The 26,448-nt window shown below is 40.0% G+C and overlaps 1 protein-coding gene across 1 annotated transcript in view; it reads right to left on the reverse strand.

Annotated features, from left to right (window-relative positions):
- Positions 1 to 1,043: 1,043 nt before the first annotated feature.
- RAB31 (RAB31, member RAS oncogene family) overlaps positions 1,044 to 26,448 on the reverse strand; it is a 45,833-nt gene continuing 20,428 nt past the window's right edge. Inside the window, exons 4-7 of the mRNA XM_009284138.2 lie at positions 24,565 to 24,636; positions 22,546 to 22,652; positions 17,262 to 17,371; positions 1,044 to 5,295 (exon numbers count right to left, since the gene is read on the reverse strand). Coding sequence (XP_009282413.1) covers positions 5,198 to 5,295; positions 17,262 to 17,371; positions 22,546 to 22,652; positions 24,565 to 24,636 — 387 coding nt within the window. The 3' untranslated portion in view covers positions 1,044 to 5,197. The remainder of the gene's footprint in view (positions 5,296 to 17,261; positions 17,372 to 22,545; positions 22,653 to 24,564; positions 24,637 to 26,448) is intronic.

Raw genomic sequence — 26,448 nt, forward strand, 5'->3', positions numbered from 1 at the left:
GACTCTCTTTCCACACTGAAAGGAAAAACAATGTTCACTTCTGATTTTCCAACACACTGATAATAGATAAGAGGGGCTTCCTTATGCTTTCTTTTAATTAAGTACATCACCTTTTACAGTTATGTACCTGGGTTCATTTTTATTTATGCATAGCTGGAGATAAGATACATAATTTTTTCAATGTGATTATAAATGCTTTAAAGCAGGGAACGGATCCTGCTGGGTATCTTCAAGCAGTAACTAAACTCACAACCTATGTAATCCCCTTTGAAATACTGGTTTCTTCTTACAGAGAGAAATGGTGTTCTGTGCTGTTATTTGAGTTACCGTGCGTCTTGTGTACTGGTGTGTGTTGAATTTATCATGGTAGTTAGAAAAGCCTTACTCCAAAAACCTGTTTTTCCTTAAAAAACCCAACTCTTTATTCATAGTCCTCATAGTTGTGGTAGCAACTTCGAAAATATGAACCAGACAGTGCAAAAAACTTCTGGTGAGTTTAAAGACCTCTTGAAACAATAGCACTAAGAGGTATGAAATACTGCATACTTCTTAAGGGAGTGTTAATTCTTAACTCCTGAAGACAAGTTTGAGGGACATAAAGTAGGAAAAAAAATTAAACGTACCACCAAAATAAAGAAGATACAAAAGAGAAAGTGTCTTATGAGCCACAGTAGTCATGGCTGCTATTGAAAGCAAGTGGTAACTGCAAGCTCACTTTCTAATGACAGCTGCTATTCTAAATTTCCAAGCTGATACTGGCCACTCAGGTACCTCTCTTCTAATGGATAAATCAAATAACTTAGCAAAGGGATTTTCAGATAATCTTCTTCTTGTTTTTGAAAGTTCACCTGCACTGCAGGATCCCCCAGGAATGCATTCAGTTTCTGCTAAAAGGCCAGCCACACACATTTCAAGCAGCATTTAAATCCCAGGTAAGCAATCCACAGACTGCAGACAGCCCTTTTTCAAGAGCAAACGATGTGAAAAATGGGACCTATTTTGTTCTGCTTCATTGAAACCAGAGACATCCCCAAATCAGAGGTATTTAGAACATTTATTAGCGTTAATCAGTGTAGGTTAAATAAAACACAAAACCTACATTTTAGGGCAAAAAATATTATTAGGTATGATACAATTAATATGTAAAACAGAAGGTAAAGTATTAACAGATTGTAGCATCCCATACATGAAGCGAGTGGGTCCAGCCCAGTCAAAGCCCTTATATAAACAAAACAGAGGAAGAGTACTAGGCAGGTGATTTTAAACTTACAATTTATCACTGACTCTGGTTTAAATAATTAAGGGTAGGATAGTAAAATATATCATCACTGTACTGAAAAGGACTGATTATAGTCAGAGTGCTCGCATGTATAATCTATCTAGTCACGCTTATTACCACGTGCCATGAAGGATTAGTGAAGACAAGGCATGACAGGTAACCTTTCTAGGTATTGATACAAACCCATGTTACATTGTAGCACTTTAGATAGCCCTGCTGTACCATGAACAAAAATAATGAATTTTTTTCCTTTTCTCTTTTTTTGGAGTGTAACTTTATTACTTCTGAGTCCCAATTCTTGGATAATAATGGCCTTTTTTAGATTTCTCAGTCTGCAAGACAAACTTTTTCTATAATACGCCATTTTCATGCATAAGAATGGCAAGTCAACAATTGTACCTATGTGTATCTCCGTCTTCTTGCTACCTTTGATCCGTAACTTTAAGTTCATAAAGGTGAAATAACCATTACAAAAAATGTACTTACAGAATACAATGTGCAGTATATGAGAACCAGACATAGTGAAAAAACACTACATGTCAGCATAACAATATAAAACTGTACTTATATACACACACATATGCAGAGCATATATGAAAACTAGTTCCTTCATAATCATGTTTTTAAACTAGTTCATGACAAGCCAGAAAAGCAAGTCACCCACAACTGGACAGTCACAGTCTTGAGTCACGGTGCAAACAAGCTCCACCAAACATCCTTGGCACTGCAGCCTGTGCTTCAGTCCTGCTGCCAGCTCTCTTGAGAAAACCAATCTTGGACAAATCCAGCACCAGCTGGCCAACCTAGAACTGCAGCGTTGTTAGTAGTAGTAGTAGTAGTAGTAGTAGTAGTAGAGCAGATCAGCTACAGAGTCAGGTGCTCCTGTATAGTAATTTAGCTTTTCACCAGCCGTTAACTACTAAGAGGAATTCCAGTTGCTGCTGAAACTTTTGACTCCGAGTTTGGGGTTTTTTTGTATGTCATTTTTCTGGCTGTTTATGAAGGGTGGTAGTACTTTCCAAGCACCACAGGCAACAAAAGGAAGCAGAAATCATGAATTTTACATTTGAAAAATCGCAATTTTTAAAACAAAACATTCCCCCATTTGATGAGGTGGGTGAAAGCTGCACTTTAGCTTTGACGAACAGCAGAGAGGCAACATCATCGAAGGTGAGCCCCATCTCCAAAAAAAATGCGAGCTGCTCTGCACAGCACAGTTATTTTTTCAGAGTTCCCTACTGAAGCTCACCGTAACCCAAATCTCAAGAACTTATACAATCAGAATCCTTATTCATTTAAGTCTTTTTCTTGACTAAAAGCAGAATAAGGTGATTTAGATTTGGCCCACAAAATACAAAAATATCTTTGAGCCTACTTAGCCAACATTTGAATTTTAAAATCTGCCAGACATCCATTGTAACAACTTCCAATTTTAAACTATTTTAACATATAACTCATAAACCTGTTCTGATTCACATATAGCTCAATGGCAGCTGTGAGAGCTGGTTGTTCAAGACAGTATCTATTCCATACAGATCAGCATCAGTTGCCAGTTCTAGCATAAATTAGAGTATACAAGGTACTCGTAGAATTGTCTTACAAAACTTTTAGACATCTCAAGTAGGGTTTGACGAGTTTTGAGATGTCACATTAAAAAAAAAGAAATATGCCACAAAGATTTATGAAAGCCTAAAAATCAGTTATGTATAACTACTATATGTTGAACTAAAATTTAAGACACCTTTAAAAACATGGGTTCGATCTCACCTTGTTTTCTTGGTAACAGGTCTAACCTTTTACTGGGTTTTATTTAGGAAGAACCAGATCTCTTGCAGCATTGGGTCATAGATCCCATAAATTATATGAATCTGTGATGTTGGTAAGTTTGGTATCACTTTAGCGCTGAAGGACAGGTTAACCTCTCCCTCCGTAGCCAGTTGAAAGAGCCAGGCACCCATGGCAGACTTGCTTGTACTAGGATGGGATGAAATATTCCCTAAAGGAGCCTGTCTCCCTCCCCGACTATCAACAACGATTGCTGAATTTTCCTTTCAATAAGCCTGGATTATCTGTAAAATAGTTGCTGCAATGAAGCAGCAACGTGGAGCATGTATCAGCACAGGTGACAACTGAAAGTTTACCAGAAATATCCTTTCTCATGGTAGCTGTCTGAGTCTGTGTATTATTCAAAGGCGTATTTTCAAGTATGAGTGCTTTCAAAGGAATCTAAAATATCTGAGAAATGGATTATATGTGAAAAAACTATGCAGTTTAGATTCTTAGGAAAAATCCAGTGGGATGTTTCCCACCTATAACTACTTCAAGCCCTCTGAAGACAAAGAAACGTTCCCATTGATTTCATCTGGCTCTGTTTCAAGCCCTAATAATTAGTGCCGTTTTATCAAAGCAATCTCACAACCAAGCAATAAGGTCTGTTTTTTATGTATAAACACGGAAACCCAGCTCTAGCCCACCTGTTCATGATTTATTGTGGAAAGTTGTTTTTCCCTTTTGTTTGCTTTTTATAAGCCCCCAAAAAAATGTGCAGTGAGGTTAATTTTCCTCATAACAGAACAAATTAATGTTGTGGAACGCAAGCCAGGCTTTGGTTTTGAAGCCTGCATTCTTACCCTAGTTCCAATTTCCAATGAAATTGATGAAGATAAATTTGTATTTTATCATGTCAGTCACTCACATTCATGAAAGATGGAAGTGGAGAATACATAGAGTTTTACATTATTTCTAGTTCATAACCACCTATTGGATATTTTTTTTCTACACTGTATTTTCAAGTGCGTCAAGCTTCAAAGGTATCACAGAGTGGGTCTTTCATACCGCATCCCCACACGGGTGAGGGGACTACTCCACAAATTCACAGAATTGCATTTGTAAAGAAATGCTCTGGTTTGTTTTATTAGATTCCAGCCTTTAACCCCAAATTATATTGTGCTCTCTTAAGCTGATTTCGTACAGAAATATCTTCTTCCAACTTGAAGACTTCTTGGAGCGCTGCAGTGAGACCACAAAGGAGTGGGGCAGCGTGGCACTCTTTTAGAAACCAAGGAAGCGGCGTCTCTGAGCAGAAACAACTTTGGTCTGGGGCACAGATTTGGAGGAAACCTGGTAAGCAGTGGAGATTAAGCTGGCGTTTGCGTTTTTACAATTTCAGTAATTAATGAAGCCTACGCCCTAGAAAGGGAATCAATTCAGGCAAAGCACAGTGGCTGCATCTTCACTTCTTTCCAGAGCAGACTGGAACTGCATGGGGTCCAGCAGTCTCCTTCATGACAACTCCTTCTTTCACATACACAGCACCTCCTGACACAGGTTTTGACTTCTAGTCTGTAAAAATTGCACTCACTCATCCTTTGGATCCATTTTTTTTCTAGTCAGCAAACTCAGTCCATTTCTTGCTGATGTTTACTGAAAGTACGAGATGAAGCTACAGATTTAGAAAAACACTGAAGCAGAGTCCAGCTAGAAGGATGGCAGAGAAACTGTAAGCCAAAAATCAGGTTTTATGGGTTTTTTTCACCCTATTATTACAGACTCTAAAAACATGCCAAGTCCACTTTGCAATGTAAGAAGAGAAGTTTTTGCAGCAAATCTAAAATTTATATATAAAAGGATTTTTTTATTAAAAAAGAAAACCAACAGTCATTGGCTTAAACAGAGAATCGGAGCACTTTGACATTGTAATTTTGACAGGATACTAGAGAGGATTTTCCAACTAGGTTTTGCAAAATCCCTTTGAAGTAAAGCTTTCTGCTTCTGGTCCTTGCATTATTGATCATGGGAAGTATTGAAATCACTGCTTTCAAGATAAGGAGCCACATCACTGAGATCATGAAGTCCTTCCTCAGTGAAAAAAGCAAAACGGTGCTGTTTTTCAAGTAAATCTAAAAAGATCAAGTTGGGTCAGCAGCACCGCCTACCCGTCTGTGAAGTCTGCTTTCCAAGTTTGATTGCTCCATTGTTACCGTTTTCATGAGGATCTAAGGGTGGAATTTGCCGACCTGAAACACACCAGGAGACAGTGAATTCAATTTTCCTGATGTAGTAACAACACATGCAGATAACAGTTAGGACGATTTAGCTTGCATAAGAATTACATCTGTGAAACTTCACCAGAAAACAACCGTCTCCTGTGTACCTTGAATCTTTTTCCTTGCATCCTGCTTATGAAAGAAAATTTTGACATTTAAAAAAAAAAAATTGAAATATGGCTATTGAGAATGCATGAAGTACACTGAAATTGTTATCCATGTATTTAAAAAAAACCCAACAACTTACCTCACTGAGCACCCTACATCTAAGAAAGAGAAAATACTCAGCTTTCTCCTAATTCCACTTAAATGTGAATGGTGCTCGTTTAACAAGCTCTTGCCTGTCCTAAATCTGCATGGCATTTAGTCCTTGTACACTAAAGTTTTACAGAGCACTGTAACTAAACACATGCTGCCTATACTTGAAAAAGAAAAAAAAAAAAAATCATCTGTTCTTTCATTGAATCCCTCCCTCCTTTGAGGGGTACCCATGTCTTTCCAGTTGGCAGCTTTGATTACTTAACACCACCACCACCCCCAAACTCTCCTGACTTTTTAATCATCTTATGGGGTGATTATTTTAAGTGTTTGAAAGAATTTCAGCCATCACAGGAGAGCTAGAGATCCCTCCCAGGGACAGAAGGCACTGCTCCAACTCCCTCCCCTGTGTGCCCTTTTAGTAGTGCTGCACCTTTTGTCTAACTGGCTTCCTACTCAGGGACAACATACAACATGCTTAATAATTAGAATTATAAATGGAGAAACAAGATCCTCCCAGGTCCAATCTATCCTCTGTCTCTGGTGTGGGCCTGGCTTTTCCATTAAACCCATTGAGTGATCTCTCCATCAGTATCCTGGAGAGCTTACAATCATGGTAACATAACTTTCTCATTACCTTGTGGATTTGCTGGAAATTTTTTCTGAAGTTGAATGTACTTTCTATTAATTACTCCTGGTTTTACTATTACCCATGTTATATTACAAGAGTTAAAATATTTAACAATTTGTTTGTTATATGCCACTTTCAGAGAGCATAAAGTTCCTGTGAACAGCTCATCATAATCCAGGTGGATTTTACAGTTTAGATTTCCCCATCCTTTGCTGTGTTTATTCACAGCTCTCTCTTGCCAAATGTTCTATGAATTATGTTCCTATGTTGAAGCCTCAGTCCTACAAATTACCTGGGGGGGTGGTTGTAGGAGGCTGAGTGGTTGTGGAAGGATAAGTTAAAAGCATTTGGGTAAAATCCAATCCCAATGAAATCAAACAGCAAAATTTCATCTGTAAAACTTGTCCCTGAATTACCTTTGGTCAAGCCCACCAAAATTTCACCTCTCTTATTCAGTCAGTTCTGAACAGGTATGTTACACAACAAAAGTGTGACTTTTGAAGCAGATACTCTTGGGTGTTTGTACAGCTGAATGAGAGGGGAAAAATTCCTCACATTACTAAGCTAAAGATACTGTATTTGGTCCAACAGAGTGAGAAACAGGTATCTTGAGGGCTGAAGCATGTATAAGCACTGACATTACAATGCCACAGTCTGTTTAGGTCACTGAAATATCAACTTCACACCCTGCTTACATTAGGTTTGGACTTTATAAGTGCCCTTCCAAAGTAAAATAAAAAACAGAAGAGGTGGTTATAGACACAGTTGTTACATGCATTAGTTCTGTTGGCTTTGTTTGGAGATAAAGAGAATCCACTAATTCTTAAAACTCTAGAGAACATGAAGAACGTAATACCTGCGAGAGGCTTTCCAAGAAGGTAATGCTGTTGTTGTAGAGACCTGGAGAGAACTTCTGCATTAGGTACCTACTATTTCCAAAGTGCTTTCAACTCAGTCCCAGCTAAAATAAAACCCTGTCAATCTGACTCAGAGCACAATGTAGCTAGTTGGAATCTACAGACAGTTTCCATAACATACCACTAAGCAAATACTCTCTGAACATTTGGTTCTTCTAACAGCAAGTTTGGAAGAGGAGAGCTTTAACATACAAACTAGCTTAACTTTCATTTTAGAAGTCCGCATTAAACAACTACATTACCTCTATTGTTTTTCATTCAGCATTTCATATTTCTTATGAGTTTCAAGTCTTTTCTACAGCACTCTCGATGGGCATGCAAAGAAGCAGGCAAGCTTATCTTTGGAGCAAAGCCATTGCAGGCTTCAAGGTCAGCGAGCACTTCATCCAGTTCAGACCAGGACACAATATATGTCATTAAGAATCACCTTGATTTATTTCATTTCTCAAAACGATAAAAACCACACAGATAACAACTACAAATAATAAAGAGAAAAAAAACCTCTAGACATAATATTTGCTCATTAGTTATTCTGGCCTTTGAACTTAAGTGCTGTTTGTCATTAACTAGCCATGTTTTCTGCTGTTTGGATACCCCCCCTTGAATTCAATACAAGGAAATAAATCTTTAAACAGTCTAAAAGTTTTTCAAGTTTTAGATTTATTTTTTTTAGTAGGTGAGTTTTCTCTCACTTACTATTTCTCTTATTACCAGATTTATTAAACCACCAAGTTAAATCATTCTAGTTTTAGTAACAAGACTTATCCCTGCCCAGGCAGCTTTTACCATCTGATGCGCAGCTGACAGGAGTAACTCTCTTTGAGCATAAAGCTCAGTCTAACACCTGACAACCAGCTCCACAGCAAATGATCCAGTCATTTTTCACCAAGGGTCAGGGGAAGTGGATAAAAATAATCAGTCAGAAATCTGTTTGACTGATTGTCTCTCCCTGGGCCTCCTTGACAGCTAGTCTCACAGCAGACGCTGTAACAGAGAAAGGTTTAAGCAGCAGCAGAACACTAAGGATGAGCAGTGAAATGCTGAGCCTGCATCTACTCTTCCTGCTTCTAAACCAGCTCAATCACTATTGCTGCCTAAAAGCACCGTGATCATCTCATCTTGTCATTCATCTCTTGATAAATATGGCATCAATATTGCCATATTTGGCACTATGCCATAGTGCCATAAATATGGCATCAATATTGCCATATTTGGCACTGTGCCATAGTGCCATCAAACAGCACTTAAGTTCAAAGGCCAGAATAACTAATCTAGCTGGCACTGAGTCAGGATCAACAGAGATCATAAACTGAATTAATTTTAGAAAGTATATACTCATTTTAAAAGTATATCTCACTGGCATACAGAGCGTCTGTTCCAGAGCAATAAAAAATACTGCTGTATTAGATAACCTACAGCATTGTTACTTTATGCTATTTCTTTCATGCAGTTGATGTCAGAAAAGAGCAGTAGTGCCCTGACATTCTCCTGCTGAACAAATAAATAAAGACAATTCCTCTTCAAACCGATGACTGCTCTGTTAAGATAGAGTCAGCTCAAAAGGTCCATGAGAGATTGAAATCTTCTGTTGCTTAACTTAAAGATGACAAACTAGACCATAAATAGAGTCTTTTCTCCATTTTGCAGAGCAGGCCACAACTAGCCAGCTTGCCAAAGACCACCAACAGCACATCTTAGGATTCCAGATGAAACGGTCAATCGCACAGAGAAACACAGATGCGCATACATTTATCTAAGAACTCTGCAGCTGAACTGGTGAAATGAGGAACTTCAGGATATACTATTACTGAGACAGTATAAAAGTTCCATATGGTTCCCCCTTGCTGGTATTTCTACGGCGTGAGATCCGCTGACTGCAGTTTAAAAGTTAGATTTCGCACTTGTATTAATTATCTGATTATTTATTTTGGTTTCATTTCACTAATGTTTAGACCATGTTTCACAGATTTTGTGCAACAAAACTGTTTGTAAACATGCACCTCTACACATTCGTGCAGAGGTCTTGGTGTCCTCCATGACCTCATTCCAGTAAACACACCATGGCCTGTAAAATAGTAAGTGTCACAAGAGACTGCTCAAATGTAGGGTTACAGAAATTGCCATGGTTCTGAAGTGAACCATCCAGGCTAACAGGTGGGAAGCACTAAATCAATTGCATCTCCTCCTTTCTGGCATGTTTGAGTTGGGCCAAGGCAGTCCAGGATGAAGGTCAGTCTTCTCAATGGACGAGGCAGTCCAGGATGAAGGTCAGTCTTCTCCAATGTTGGTAGAGTTCCAACTCCTGCTATTGAATCTGTGACTTGTTAATGTAAAGAGATTAATCAGCACTCTGGGAGTTGCGCTTCTGAGACTGCCAGAGGCAAAGAGATTGGGAAATGGGAGGGTGGGACAAGAGGTAAACAAAATGGGAGAGGAGAAAAATGAAAACTGGAGCAGGGAAGCAAGAGAGACAACAGGGACCAGGTGACAGCTCTGCAAGCAGAACCTGAAGGCAGGCAGATGGGGATTGCTCTGCTGCAGCTGGAAGCACGATGCACCATCACAGTAATAAAATCTGCTCTCTTTGTTCCTTTTTGTACTGCGATGCTCCAGTTACAAGCTGTGACATCCATTGGCTCAGAAAAATCAGGCTCAGTGTTGGGCTTTTTGGTTTTGTTTTTTTAACACTAAACCAGTTTCATCATTGACCTGTACAAGACTGCCTGAAGGGTTGGAAACAGCCTTAAAGCTGAGCGTAAGGAAAAAACCCCACAACTGGTTACCATGCTGACAAAGGGACAAACACAACAGTGCATTGAACAGGTATTTGTTTAGTGTGGAAACAGATGTGATGTCATCAGCCTGAGCTGGCACATCCAGATGATGAAGTCCAAGTCCAAAAGAAGCACAGTCCTACTATCTAACACAACTACAACAATTCTGCTAAGGGTAAGAGGCAAGACATCACAGTGCTGCACGGTGGCTTTCTGCGCATCTCTCCCATCTGTTCTCTTCCTGAAAATCACGTACAACTTGATTTTTTTTTTTAGGGGGCTGGAGGAAGGAGAGATTTTTGTTAGTCCAGGATGTGAAATCCATGGCTTACCTGAGAAAAGGCAGACTTCTTCAAGTAGCGGTACAACAGCTATACAATGGCCAGAACCTCCTCCTAAAATTGCTAGCTGTATCACAGCAAGGTGAGCCCCTGCAAAGCATTGCTCTCTATAAACCTCATTAATAAAGCACAGCCATCTGTGAAGGCATGGCGGAATGAAGCAGGCACATCTTATCCCACAGTTTTGGCATTTGCATAGAAGACTCTTTCTGCACCTGTAAGACTTATGACAGTCACACTTCTTACCTCCCCCAATCCTTTCATCCTTTGAAACCAGATTCACTGGTATTTTAGAAGTTCCCCATGTCTCTCACATGGGTTATAAAGCTTGGCCCACTAGTCAGTCTCTAGGTTCTTTTTCTCGCCCATACTTGCAGCAAAGCAGGATTTCCCCAACTGACAGAGATGATTGCTGTTTACTTCATGTTATAAGTTTTCAGGCAAGGTAGCACATATTTACAATAAAGGATATTGCATAACTAAACATAGTTAAGTTGCAATTATTTTAATACTCCTAATAGCATATCTAACAGCATCTCCATGCAAAAAAATAAAGCTACTTTTTTTTTTTTTTAAGCAGAAGCATAGAATGCTGCACTGAATTTCTTGTTGGGGAAGCAGAAATACAACTAAATTTTGCTCATTTAATTAAAATCTGCAGAAAAAAAAAAAAGAAGATTTAAAGCTTACAAGCATCAAAGTAAACAACAGAATGCCTAATGACTTCAATTACTAAGAGATCCAACCCTGATTTGAGGTCCTGCTGTAATTAACTTTGGGCTGTTTGGGTTTATTTACTAGTTTATGTTGAAGAGCTCTCCTGTGGTTGGAGAGAAATCCAGGACCTCACAAGTTTAACTTTAAGAGTAGTCCAAAGTTTTGTTTCATTCATGAAAATTTGAAAGCAAGAGGAAAACTAATCCTAGAACACAGGGAGCATAAACTGGAAAGAATATAATCTCAAACATAAGTTAGGGCAATGTTTTTCCATCCTTTCACAGGTGAACACTCCCTACAAAAATTCAGTTATGAGTTTGGGCTGCCTTAAAAATGGTGTATATGAATTGCTTTGTAACATAAATTACTTGCTTTTCTTAAAATGTCTTTCATAGACCTCTTCAAAGTAGTTCACAGATATCGGCAAATCAGCAGATAACAGGATGAAAACCACCATACTCATCACTCACAAAGCTCAACAACCGTCCATCTGCAATTCTATCCATCCAAGTCCATTCGAGCCAGTGCAAACATCGAATGCCCGCTGGAAAGGATCCCTCCCCGTTCCACAGACAGACATTTCGTACATTCCTCTCTAGTTTGTCTGGTATACAACTGGTTAAACTGTAAACTCTAGAGATTGGGTTTGTTTGTTTTTTTTTTAATCTCCCAGTATTTCTAGGAAACAAGTATTTGGGTTACATTAAATATTCAATATACGAGCTGCTGGCAAGGCATCAGAAAATCAATAGCTTCATACATTTATAACTGAGCATTTACCACATGAAAGGTTGTATCCTGAGACAGAAACTCTCTGCTCTAATTAGGAAGCCTCATCTAGGAAGAACATCCTTATCCGGATTTTTAAACATCAAGCCAGTCTCTCCTCCTTGTAGTACTAGCATCAGTAAGACCGAGCGTGCTAACAACTCTTTAGACACTTTCCATAGAGCAATTCTGATAATCTTATTCCTCAGTTCCCTCTCACCTTTGACAGAAGATGCTGAAATGCTTCAATCTTGCCCCCTTTGGTAGCACACCAGTCCTCAACATTTGCCAGACTTCAAAAAATAATGCATGCCCACCATTTGGTTTTTTTTGCTTAACACAAGTTTATTTCATATTTCACTTGGCTAGGTATTCTTCAGCGGCTTACTCATCCCACTGCCTGTTTACCTTTGGACCTGCTGATGCAGACTGGTATTAACCTGGGAGGTACAGTCTCAGCTCTGTCTGATCTTCAATGTCCTTTCCAACCTAAATGATTCTATGATTTACAGAGGATGGCTTTTATGTAATCTTCTCTTTCCTATCTGGGGCACCTTCATGCTAAGGTAACAGGCAATACACACGCTGAAGAGAAACAACTGGGCGTGTACTAGATTTGAATAAGGTGACTAGGGCTTATTTGAGTTGTTAAATGAATGGGTGTCTGAGAATTACGAGGGCGTGATTGCTACTAAATGACAGTACACTTGGGGCAGCTTGTTTAGTCACTGAAAACCAGCCAGTTTTAATGGGTAAGCTGCCTTCCCAAGCACAAGCAGTGGTCAGCAGACTAAAGCCCCACAACCAAGAAGGGGCAATACAGAACTGGTATGCCCCCTGCACAGGCACAACTTCATACTGTATTATACTGCTATCATATAATACATTCCTGGCATATTTGCTGCTGCTGAAGTATAAACCAGCAACAAGGAGCCACTGTGTCTATGATTCTTCTAAGGCTGGGAATAAAAAATTAACAACATTTGATCCTATAGACACTCAGCTATTAAAAAAGACCTATTGGAACACATGAAAAAACACATAATCTTACGCCCTTTTTATGTCAAAAACCTTTCAAGACAGACATCGGGAAAAATTTAGCCCAAGTGGGGAATATACAACTGTGCTAAAAATATTCTTTTCTTCTTTGCAGAGAAATAAAACAGCCATGTGATGTTTCATGATCACAGCAAGCCTTCAGTCAAGCGCTGCTAAACGTAAGCGGGGTAAGTGTAGTGGCTGGCCATCTGAAATCACAGGGCTACAACAGACAGCCAGGAGCTGCATCCCATTACGCAGCTCAGTGAAAACTCTCCAGCACGGAGAACACCAACGCTGCTGACTCTTGTGCTTAGTCTGCCTCCTCAGCCTTATTTGCCTGAGTACACTGACTGCAGAATCCCTCTCCTGCCAGATTTGCCCCATCTTCAAAAAAATCAGAAACTTCTACTGATTCTAGTCTTTCATGTCTTGTATTTTCTTGAGAATTGAGGACAATGGATTTGTGTTGAGACTGTGTTATTAAGACATCCCTCAAAGCAGTCAAATCCTCAAATCCTGAGAGAAACTTATTTTAAAAAAATCTTTTAAAAATAGTGTAATATAATAACCTTAGAAATGAAGTGATCTGTCTATAATCTCTATAATTTTTCTAAGATTTATCTGGTTGTCACGAAAACATCCCAGTTCCCCTTTTATTTTCTGCCTTCTTTGTATCATTATGCTGAGTAAATTTTCCCATTATATTATTTCACTCTGTTCACAACATTTTCCCTGGAAAAAGAGACAGTTGTTAGACACCTTAGGAAGGAAAAATGATTACGTTAAAATACCCCTGGGAAACGAAAAGCATAAGCAAGCAGGAGGTAATTTGCTTAGCTAAATTAAAATGTAGTCTACCCTTTCTGTTTGGGGTATCAATTTCAAGAAGGTTTTTAATGGAGAAATTCTCCACGCATGTTGGAATATCCTTCCTGGAAAAAGAGACAGTTGTTAGACACCTTAGGAAGGAAAAATGATTACGTTAAAATACCCCTGGGAAACGAAAAGCATAAGCAAGCAGGAGGTAATTTGCTTAGCTAAATTAAAATGTAGTCTACCCTTTCTGTTTGGGGTATCAATTTCAAGAAGGTTTTTAATGGAGAAATTCTCCACGCATGTTGGAATATCCTTCCAAATCCAGGCTGTAAAATAGGCAATACATACAATCTACCTTCAAGATCCAAGGTAAACTGAAGTTGCCGTCTCCCTGTTCGGAGGCTGGGGAGCTGCACCATGCCCTTCCACAGCAGCACAAAGAGAAGGGCATGAACTCTCGGGCAGCGTGAAAGCAAACTAAAGCTGCAGCATGACTTCTAGGGCACCACACAAATAAAATTAGTCAACAGGGTAGGAGACATGGCTAGAGAGGGACTTCATACACTGAAAAGGCAGAAATGCTGCCATGCAACTTGGGCATAAACAGACTTTTTTGGAAATTGCACAAAGACTGAATTGGTGTAAAATATCAGAAAGTTATCCATACCCTCTGCCCAGTCACAATCATACTAATTAATTCTCCTGCTAATTAAGCTTTTTTCACTTGGTTTCCACTATATTTCTATAAACATACACTACCAACTCTCTCCTTTCTCTCTGCTGAGTACTTGATAAGGTCACAAGTACATCCACTGAGACAAAATATTTCTATATATAGAAATAATTGCCTGTGGAATTAAGTGCACTTGCCTAGGTATCTAGTTCATACTAAATTTAATTTAGCTGATTTTCCTTGTCTATTATATCCATTATTAGGGACAGTGTACGCTGCCAGCTGCAGCATTACCTATCAAAGACGGAAACTAATTATCTAATTACGTGGCAAGGATGAATTCCTCCGCGAGAACATTCACAACCATCAGACACAGACAATCTAGTAAACTATCACAAGGAAGAACCGGTTCCTCCAGACAGCCATGTTACACACTCCTTTTTTAAAGGAGGTAAAAGAAAGGTAGCGTATTCTAGGAATATTGGTTCTTGTTAACCGTTTTAAATACATCCCATGCAAGCGAATCAAACACTTGAACAGGCCCTGTCTCAGGCAAAGTGTGGTAGATAATATGAGCTGATTATGAATATGTGAAATAAAATAAAATAAAGACTTTAGGGAAACAAAGTTGAGTTTCTGGACATGCTGTCTCCTAGGCCTCTGCACCCCAAAACAGGATTCAGGGAAAGGAGGAACCACCAGTAGTGGAAGGGGATCAAGTCATGGAACTCTTCAGAAATCTCAACCCATACAAGCCTGAGGATGCAGAGGGAGCAAGCCAATGTCACTGCAAGGCCATTCTTTATCATCCCTATTGTTTTTGAAAGGTTGTGGAGAATGAAGTTGAGTTCTGGACATGCTGTCTCCTAGGCCTCTGCACCCCAAAACAGGATTCAGGGAAAGGAGGAACCACCAGTAGTGGAAGGGGATCAAGTCATGGAACTCTTCAGAAATCTCAACCCATACAAGCCTGAGGATGCAGAGGGAGCAAGCCAATGTCACTGCAAGGCCATTCTTTATCATCCCTATTGTTTTTGAAAGGTTGTGGAGAATGAGGGAGGTCCCCTATGACTGAAGAAAGGTGAATGTTACATCTGTCTTCAAAAAGAGCAGTAACAAGCCATGGATCTACAGGCTGGTTAGCCTCACTCTGCTTCCTGGGAAAACCATGGAGCAAATCCTCTCAGAAGCTGCTTCTGAGCACATGAAGGTGAAGAAGGTGACCAGGACCAGTCAGCATAGACTTACCAAGGGTAAACCATGTCCAGCCAACCTGGTTGCCCTAAATGATAGTATGACTGGATCTGTGATTGAGGGAGAGTATTGGATGTCATCTACCTGACTTTAGCAAGGCTTTTGATACTTTCTCCTACTGCATCCTGGTATATCTAAGTTGGAATGTTATAGTCTAGATAGGCAGACTGTTAGCTGTGTGAAAAACTGGCTGGATCATCAGACTTGAAGGCCAATGATTAACAGTATGTATCTGCCCCTAGGCCAGTTACAAGTGGAGTACCTTGCTTAATACCTTTTATCAGTGGCCTGAAGGAGGAAAAAATATGCACCCACTTCAACCCTCAGATGATACCCAACTCAGAGGTGCATTCAATACCCTTGAGGGCAAGGCTGCTGTTCAGAGGGCCTTAGGCTGGAGGAAGGAATGGGCCAACGGGAGCCTTATGTGGTTCAGAAAGGACAAATGCCAAGTCCTGCTTGTGAGAAGGAAGAGCCCCTGGCTATGAGACAGGCTGTGGACTGGCTGCCCGGGAAGCAGCGCTGCCAAAAAGGACCTGACGGCAGCAGGCTGAGCACGAGCCAGCAGCATGCCCTGGCAGCAAAGACAGCTAACAGCATCCTAAGTCATACCAACAAGAGCCAAGCCAGTAGATCAGGTGAAGTGGTTATCCCTTTCTAGATATGGTCTAACACAAGCTGGGTAATGCAGCCAGTTTTGGGCCCCACGATACAAGAAAAATGTTGACAAACTGGCGCAAGTTCAGAGGAGGGCCACCAAGACAGTCAGGGAGCTGGAGCACTTGCCCTGTGAAGAGAGGCTGAGGAAATGGGGCCTGTTCAGCCTGGAGATGAGATGGCTCTGGGGGACCGCAGAGCCGCCTGTCAGTACCTATGGGGAGGGCTGCTAAGATGACAGAGCCAGGCTCTTTACCGAGGTGCATCCAGGACAATGAGCGATGGTGGCCGAGAATTGAATCAGGAGAGGTTCTGACTTGATACACCGGGGGGGATGCCACTGCGAGGACTATTTAAACACTGGACTCAGCTGCTCAGAGAGGTTGTGGAACCTCTGCTCTTGGGTCCAGCCAGACAATGGCCTGAGCAACCTCGTCTGAATTAACTACCAAGTCTGTTTCGAGCAGGAAGTTGGACTGAAGGTCTCCCGAGGTCCCTTCCAGCCCACAAGGTCCTTTCCCCTTGCAGCCAGAGACCAAAACTGGAACCCCTAGAAGGCAAACTGAACAAGACATTTTTTCTTCTCCTCATGAGGAATGTCAGTCTCATCTTGTTTAAAAGACCTGGATAGAAAATATTTCTTTAAACGGATTCCACTGCAATGACTATTTTCTACTTATCATAGCCCTCCAGGCACATGGATTCCACTGCAATGACTAAAGTTTTCTACTTATCATAGCCCTCCAGGCACATTTCTCAACATTTAAGTCTTTATCAACATGATAAGATCAACACTATCGCCTCTACAGCAGGCTTGATCTGAAACAGAAGATATGACCCAGGTCAGGATTTATATACAGATTTAGAAGGAATAGGCTTACCCTGTAGCTACTATCTACTATGTTTTGCTTTGGTGTATTCAAAATCGTTCTTAGTTTACATCTGCATAAACAGCAGCCATACTACTGGCCCAGTGGATTTCTTGATGTCCTTGGGAAAGAAGTTTTTAGACCCGAAACAGACAGCTATTTTCAGAAGACCTCCAAACAATCACAATTAGTTAAATAAATAAATGGCACATTTACTTACTTATTCCTTGAAAAAGTTCTTCAATGTTAACAGCATTCTTTGCACTGGTTTCAACAACAATTGCGCCTATAGATTCTGCATATTCTTTGGCATCCTTCATAGGAACCTCCCTACAAAAAAAAAAAAAAAATTACAAATAAAAGAAACAAAATTTTCAAAAAATAATTTAATTGGGAGGGGGGAGAGAAGAAAGACCTCAAACACAGCCTAATCAGAAAAGCATTAGTATGCTCTTCTTCCCTGCAAAAGTAGTACTATCTTCCTTCTTCTTATGGCACTTAGATCATTGTATTCAAAATATCAAAATTTCAGCAATGATCGATCTGCAGATTTCTCGGACTTGCTGCTGAATCCATGCCTTGAAAAAAGGAAGATAATTTAAATGACAGCCCCATTTGTTTGTTTTTTAAACCTGACCCCGATAAGAAAAGCATTAAAACACTAGAGAAAAGATAGACAACTCTGCTGATCCAGGCAGCAACCAGCACTGTCCACACCAAGTGTTCAAACAAGTTAGGGTACGACTGTTGTGGAAGCAAACGATAAGAGCATCGTATGTCGAAGTGTTTGCAAGCAGCAAAAACACAGGAGAGATTCTGAAAGAAATATGAAAGCCACTGACTCTGAGCACATTGGCAAGAGCAATCTGGGAGTGCCAGATTCACTGGGGGAAGACAACTATTCTGTGCCATGTCACCAAAGTGACATCATCTTAAAATCACTGGTAGAACATCCTCATTTTGTAGCCAATACTTCATATGCCAAAAGCTGGTAAATGCAGTTTACAACGTACAAAAGACCTCTGCTTCAGACGCAAAGCAAGCCCCACGCTGACCTTGTATCTGCCTGAGCCATGTGGCAAAGCTGAATCTGCCCGTGTCCACTGCTGTCTGTAACCATCGCTATTCCTGATTTTTGAGCAACAGCTTAGAATCAGAGACTGAACACGCTAACAGGCACCCAAGGTACACCCGATCAGGGGAGCACATTTTGAAACACCAGGCTGCCAGCACTATTTTTCCTCCAGTTGTTCAACACATCAACTGGTATGTTTTGTGTGGCTTTACAGATGCCGGTTGCACACGCAGAATTTGCACCAACTCCTTCACCCCACAACTCCGAAGTACCAATCCAGAGAGTCCTAGCACAATTTCCTCCTAGTATGAGTGCCCTGGACTTTAACAGAAGGTACCTAGGTGGGAGCACAGCAATGCAATTTCACAATTAGTTTATGGAGGCATTTATTTTAAATAAATCAGATCTGCTGCTCATGGGAAACATGCAGAGAGGCAGAATAACTGCCCGATTTATTACAAACGGTTTCCAAAAAAATAGCTTGCAATTCCAGCATCTGGATTCAGAGCTTGTTTCCATTACTTGCTTCTTTATATTACATGTCTTTTTATTGCGGAAGACACAGGGAAGGCAGCATTCTCCTTACTGTTTCTGAAATGGCCCGTTGGCCTTTATTATGAAAGGTACCACCATCTGCGGATGGCCCTGGAGATAAGAAAAAAGGAATTTAACTACCTAACATAATATTCAAACAACAGTAAAGGAAGAAATTAGAGAGCATAGGGTTATGTAATGAAGACTTTCAACTTGCTGTAATTTAGATGAGAAAGCAAACTTCAGGCATCAAGGAAAAGGTAAAAGAGCAGCAAGTGATAATATTCCAAGGAAGCGTCACAAAACTTCTTAGCCTTCTCTGATGACATTTCTAAAGGAAGCCTGTAAATGTCCACAGCACGTGGGCAATAAGCATCATGCCATCCAGTGCTGTCGACACCGAGAAGGCTGCATACATCAAGTGGAGTTATCATAATCTAGATGTCAATATTGCCAAGATGCTACCTTGCCAAAAAGGAAAAGCACAAATGCTTGAACTCTAAGCCGAGAGATGAATACATGCAAGATGGGGTGAAGAGGGAAGAAGGCAAGAACCATCACTGGAGTGCTGAGAAAGTGTTATTCCAGGGCTACAGGGAAAGTTAGAGGAATACCTATTCTGAAAGATGTCAATTATTTCATTTCAATCTTTCCAAATCATTCTATTGATTCAATCTCCCTTGAGATTTTCTGAATAATTACTGAATAAAGAAATATTCTGGATGCGTAGAGGGAAGATCTGAGCATGAAATTCTGCTGAATTCTCTTAACCAAGGATCTGGCATTTTCCAGTGAACACAATTTGCTAAGAAGGTGCACCATATTTTTAGGGAAGTAAACACTTCTTAGTTGCTGTTATGACTACTGACTAAAATGCTCAAAAAATCTTTTGGGCACTTATACCATTTTAACATTCAAGTCTCAGCTCCGGTCTTTGAAACTACTTTTTAATGACCTGTCAGAAGGACAGGACACATATTAGAAGGAAAAGTCTACTACTATTACTTAAAAGTATGCCAAACACTCAACAGTACTAGAGTTTACAGTACTGTAACAAAGATGAGGATTTATACTAAACAAAATTGCCTGTCCACCTGTAGAAATTCCTTCAAAGTGCAGAAGAAATTTATTTCAACAGAGTGCCAAAAACTGCTGATAGCCTATTAACAACACTGAGAAAAGCAGCATGACCCCTAAGTGTCCCAAATCCATCCTGGCAGCTCAAAACCAAATTTTAGATGCTAAATGAGGAGGGTAACATGGTCAACGATTATGAGAAATAGAGCCAGTCTTTTCCCAAAGGAAGATAATCAGTTCTTATTACTTCCATTCATTCCTCCTTACATTAATCTCCTACAGTCATACAGATGGCAGAATCAAATCAACTTGAACCGGGTCAGCTTGTCCTCTTTTCCATCTATTCACGTTGGTCTTAAAAGCAGCTGTCTCTCTGATATCCAGCAAAACATCTGCCAGAAGTTCTACAAAACCAAAGAGAGATGCCAAAAATGCATACAAACAGCAGCTTGCTCCTGTGTGCTCACATCATCTTATTTTTAAATTCTCTGTGCATGTGTATTTTCTACTTATTGGAAACACTCTGATTAATTGGTGACACATTTCACCTAAAATCATTTTTACTGAAGTAAATTCAAAGACATAAAGCAGCCAGAAAATGCATACAGCTGCATGTATTGCATAAACAATCAGATTTTTGGAAGAACTGTGAAAACGTATCACGTACGAGATAGATTTTGGTGGAAAAACAGAGAGCAGATTCTTTGGCTAGACATCACTGGATGACTTTAGAAAGAAAAAAAGCTGGGGGATGCAGAAAGAATAACTGCATGAAAAAAATATTCTCAAAACTATTCATAACTATGCAGAGAAAAAAGCCCCCTCCCTATTTAAAAAAAAAAAAAAAAAAAAAATGAGCCATTAACAATCAGATTTTTGGAAGAACTGTGAAAACGTATCACGTACGAGATAGATTTTGGTGGAAAAACAGAGAGCAGATTCTTTGGCTAGACATCACTGGATGACTTTAGAAAGAAAAAAAGCTGGGGGATGCAGAAAGAATAACTGCATGAAAAAAATATTCTCAAAACTATTCATAACTATGCAGAGAAAAAAGCCCCCTCCCTATTTTAAAAAAAAAAAAAAAAAAGAATGAGCCATTAGCTTATGGAGGACAATGAGGACCATGCAAACACCAGAACATTTTGTGCATGGAAGAGCTGTACTGGCTGAACAAGAGCAAGAAACAGATGAACAGCAATCAGTAAAAAACAAGTAGTGTTTGAGAATAACATCGTGGGAAGATCACAGTCACTCTGTGAGGAACCCCAGTATTCTCCCAACATTTCTGGGGTGCAGGTTTTTCTTCATGTCCCCAGGTTAACCTGCCTCTGGTGGAACAGCATTTAAAAGCTTGCTGCCACAGCAGATGCTACCAAAAGCAGGGGGAGGGCTGGTTATGGATTCATTTGCAATTGGTGCCATTTGTCACAATCTCCAAACTTATTACCCTTGATTTAATCAGGAATTGTATTGCTGGTAACACTTAAGCAATAAATTTAAAGTGACTCTCAGGGCAACTGAAAACTCCGATTTGTGCTAACTGGTTTAGTTTTATTCTTATAATCATCCTTTCCTCTTTTTTTCTACTTCATATTTGGAAACCTTTTGTTTTGTCTTATAGGACTCAGTTTCACCATGCTGACAAGCATATCACAACATCACGTAGGAGATGCCGATATACTATCTGTGTCCCCCATTCTTAGCCCAACAGAAACTAGGAGTCTTCTAGCATCAGGGCTTGTTCAGGTCTTACAGAAAGCAGTGACTCACAGCTTTCTGCTGGTTCATGGCTGGCAGGGGAAGGGGGGGAGAACAAAAAAAAAAAAAAAATCCCACACAAAAAAACCCCAAACACCAACCCCCAAACCCCACACAGGTCCAATCCTTGCATATGCCTTGATTTGATAAAGCACTGCATCACTTTCTTGAAGTTACACACGTGCTTCAGGGCTCTGGTGAATCTGGGCCAAGGTAATGATTATAAAACAACAGGGGGATCTATTTGAACAACCATGAGAGCCTATGAGATCCTAAGAGGAAAGCATCAAGTACGGCCATTGAGTCTGTACTCATAGTTGAAGCAAGAAATAACAGAGTCATGGACTGACGCAAAGGATCACTACTGTACAGCAGAATGTGCTTCCATTTCCAGAAAGGATAAATGCAAATCCAAAATAGAGCTAACAAGCAGAAGAGTGACTCTAGCTTCACTCTCATCCCAAATAGCATCATGTCGGCTCTTCTGCAGGAGGGCAGATTCAACCCTCCCCTCTTTTACCCAGGAGGTTCTTTGCTTCATGCAGGTGACCCAAGTTTTACTTGAGGTTACGCTCCTAAAAAAACAAAAATACACTTTCTACTTCTACTACTATGGGACAGTTTCAGTTGTTACAAAGCGCAAAGCACAAGTTCTCAAAGCTTCTCTGTGAATAACATTATTCTACCTCAGGCCCATCCTTCTAGCTTTACATTGCTGGTTTTGCTCATCACTTAATACAGCCTGCACCTTTTAACATGAATGGAAGGAAAAAAAAAGAGAATACTTTTCCATTCTCAATGATTCAGCAGCTAAAGGGTGTAGATTGTACAAATACACAGGAAGGGCAGTAAAAGAAAGGTTAAAAAAAAAGTACACAACTCAAGTTGTGCTGCTGCTGGTGAGGTTGTATATTGGTAGAACCACTGGTATTAGGAATGACTCAATACAGCTGGCCAAAATTATATACTATTATAACAACAAAACAAATTGGTTACCTGAAGGAAGGAAACAATATAGTTACTGCAATCAAAGCAACAACAAAAATGGATGTATTACCTGATATCAGAAAGATCACATTTGTTTCCAGCGATGGCCATTACAATGTTTTCAGGACCATGTTCTTTTAGTTCTTTCACCCATTTCTTCAAAGTATGAAATGAATCCTAAGTCAGAGAAATAACAAATAAGCTAACACCCTAGTCTCCGTTGATGCATCTGCTTATTTTTTGAAGTTAGAGGAACACAGCTTTGACAGTATTAATGCAATAATAATTTTACAGATCACAAGACCAGAAGAAGATCGCTGTATCTATGTAATCTGCTTTTCAAACTTCAGGTCATAAGACTTCCTCAAATTAATTCCTGACCTTGGACACTTCCCCCTTTGCCCCCCCCCCCCCCCCCCGAGCAGCACTGAATGTTTTTCTTAAATTTTCAGTGATGAAGAAACCACCACAGCTCTCTTAAGTTTGGCTAGTAGCTAATTTCCTTCACTTTTAATGTGAGCTTCATTTGTCTAATTTCAACTTCTGCCCAGTGGATTACCATCTCAACCACTGTCATATTTTTGGTAACATCCAGGAGAGCTTTCACAGTGACCCCTCCCCCCTGCATTTCCAAATCTGTGACCTGGTAAACCTCAGTTTACTCATTATGAAACCAAAGAGACAGGTGACAATTCACTTGGCTTTTTCCCTCCAAGTACAAAATTCAAATGCTTTTTGATGCTACCTACCTTTTAATAGTAAATTTTCTATTTCTTTACACTAATGATTTTTAATAGCATTAAAATCACTTTTGTTCCTAGAGATTCTAATTATAACGCATGGTTGAAATTATTACTGAAACTCCAAGTGAGCTCCTAAATATATTATAAATCATTTTTTTCCCCTTCAGAAATGCACATAAGAGTTGTGTCTAATCAGCAATGGCTGTATCGGTATCACTGACGGGAGAGCACTATCAGTCATTTGGGAAAAAAACATCCATTCTGCTTTAATGATCAATGCTGAATATTAAGTATCAGAAAGTGAAATACACGTTGACCTTCCTCTCCTGTTTTCCCCTCTTTATTCTGAGAGCTGTTCCACATAAGCTTGGAGAAAGGCTGGCAAAACAAAATTCTATTCTTACAATGCATTACAAGATCAACTGTAAGATATTTAAATTAAAAATAAGTATCAATCCAGCACGATTCACTCTTCCTCATCTTTTCTTGGCAAATTAGTAAAGGAGAACAGTACCGCTGTGCAACAGTGGCCACCATCATCAGCCACAGATCATTACACTAATGCACTGGAGAACCAACCCAGCCCTCTCAACCTAGTAGTAAATAATTCAATTGGCAGGAAAGGAATAAAATGCTAGTGAACTGTCATGACCATCCATCCATTAATGCCTCCTCTAACTCAGCTTTATCAGCAGGGGTTTCTTTGAAAAGCAGTGGAAGAATCATTCAGCTAGAACCTCCTAGCCTCCTCTGCCTGAGAAATGAGCAAGAGCAGTTTAGGATCTGAAAATACAATTTTCATTCCAAATGAATAATGTTGAGACAAAGGTCAGAGACTTATTATTTCATTACTGGTTTCAAAGTTAAGACATGAGTCCTGCAATGCAAACGTGAGATGATATGCTTAGTTAAAAATAATTAGTTTTGAAATCAGTAATATGCAAACAACTGAATTTCTGTTCAGTTGATAAAGCAGCCAGCTGTTTTTTGTAGTAAAAGCCCAATTCCATACAAAGAACATAGGCGGTGATGGTAGTGGGAGGGGGTATTACAGGATATTATCCTCTCTACTTAGCCAGAGGAAATCCAAAGAAACTCTGACAAAATGCAGTCTCCAACCTTTTGTCTAGATGAAGTTTAAACAACACAGAAGCAGGACTTTATATTTAGTTTTTTAAGGCAGTTGGACACCTCCATCCAAAGCTACACAAACTATCGAAGCATATAAACCGCGCTGACTTGAACAGGGATTAACATATAAATACTTCTTCAGTTGTGGGTTTTAACTCCAACTCCGGCCCAAGCAGAGGAGTTAACGCAGGCGAAAAGCGTACAGAAGGTCTTACCTGTTTGGTGATATCATAAACTATCACAGCTGCTGCTGAACCTCGGTAGTACATTGGAGCCAAGGAATGAAACTGTTAAAACATAACCCCCCCAATAAAACATATCATTAATAAATCAGAATTATCACACACTTTGTCAGGTCACAAAGACTTGCCATGGCAGGACCACCGACTGCCTTTCATCCCATAGAGAACAGACCTCTTCAATGGTTGCCCATCTCTAATTTTCCTCAAATATCAAGGAAGCAGAGCTCCCTTATCTCCTGCTGTTCTTCAACCTGCTGGATTTACGCAGTCAGCACTTACTGGTTCAATGCATCTTCTCCATTACAGGGCATGGACTCTGAGGACAAGTTTTGACATGAAGATCACCTACACTTGGAGGCCTAACCTGACAGCATATAGAGCCCTTCCCCTGGCAAACTGCAACATTTTGTTTTGTAGTTGTAACAGACTGGATTCAGCTTGGGTTCGAGTTTTACAAAACATTGCAAATGACTTGGATAAAATTAATTTGTCAGAAAACTTTGAACACCTGTCATGTTTACTTATCCTATACTATGACAGATATTTTGAAAAACATGAGTTCTTGCAGTTTAAGTTACTCTTCAGCTTTTTGTTTCAAGGGAAACATCCTTTAAGAAAAAAACCCAAGCAATAAATATGTTTATTGTAACAACAGCTTGCCAATGAACAGCATAATTTTCATAATTTACCATGACTAAGCAGCTGATTTAGAATTTCAGCTTATAATTACACAGAGAAAGGAAGTCAAAAAGCCCTTCTGCTGATTCAACTAAACTTAGTCTTAAGCAAACCAAAAATAATCACTCTCGGAAAATACATTTAGTCTCACTGTACTCGCGCAGCCATTTTACAAATTTTTATTTGCAAAGTGATCTGCAAAAGCTTCATATAAAGCTGCAGCTAATAACTGAGGTCAGCTCCTAAATCAAATGCATTATTAGGGCAGGGTATGAATCCCACTGCCCAGTGAACGTGCATGAATCCATGTGTTACGTTGCAAACCTCTGCAGGTTTACTGGACACATCTTTTTCTCAGAGCTGTACTTACAGACTGAGCATTTAGACCTAGCAGCCTCCTCATTTCTTGCTGTTTCACGTGCAATGTATAAAGCGAGTTATTTGTAATACTGGTTCATTTGCCAGTTTGTAAGCTATTTATCGCAGATCACACACTCCAGCTCAAGGTCGATACTTTCTTTTATAACAGTAAGGATGCACAGCAGCAGTGACAGATGGTCAAGTGCTGAAGTGTTTTGGGGAGTGAGGCAGGTGGGACAGCTCATTAATAGGAGAAAACAGCAGGAAGGAGGATGCGAAAAGAAAGAGGAATCAGTCAAGAAGCGCGGTCTGAAGAAAAGGGATCAGCCAAGTTCCTGAGGGAGTTGGGTAGATGTGTGCGTTCCGGGCTTTTAGTGTGTGGCTTTGTTACTTGCATGTTTAATGCAATAAATGCTTTCCAGAATTTTTAGGCTTCCAGATCATGACAGAAATTTCCAGTGTGTTGGAACAGAGTAGACTATTTCAGTTGGAAGGGACCTGCAACAATCATCTAGTCCAACTGCCTGACCAATTCAGGGCTGACCAAAAGTTAAAGCATGTTGTTAAGGGCATTGTCGAAATGCCTCAAACACTGACAGGCTTGGGGCATCGACCACCTCTCTAGGAAGCCTGTTCCAGGGTTTGACCACCTCTCGGTAAAGAAATGCCTCCTAATGTCCAGTCTAAACCTCCCCTGATGGACACAGCTTTGAACCGTTCCCACATGTCCTATCATTGGATCCCAGGGAGAAGAGCTCAGCACCTCCCTCTCCACTTCCCCTCCTCAGGAAGCTGTAGAGAGCAATGAGGTCGCCCCTC

This window comes from Aptenodytes forsteri, unplaced genomic scaffold, assembly GCF_000699145.1.
Source record: "Aptenodytes forsteri isolate BGI_AS27 unplaced genomic scaffold, ASM69914v1 Scaffold229, whole genome shotgun sequence".
In the NCBI taxonomy this organism is placed as follows: Eukaryota; Metazoa; Chordata; class Aves; order Sphenisciformes; family Spheniscidae; genus Aptenodytes; species Aptenodytes forsteri.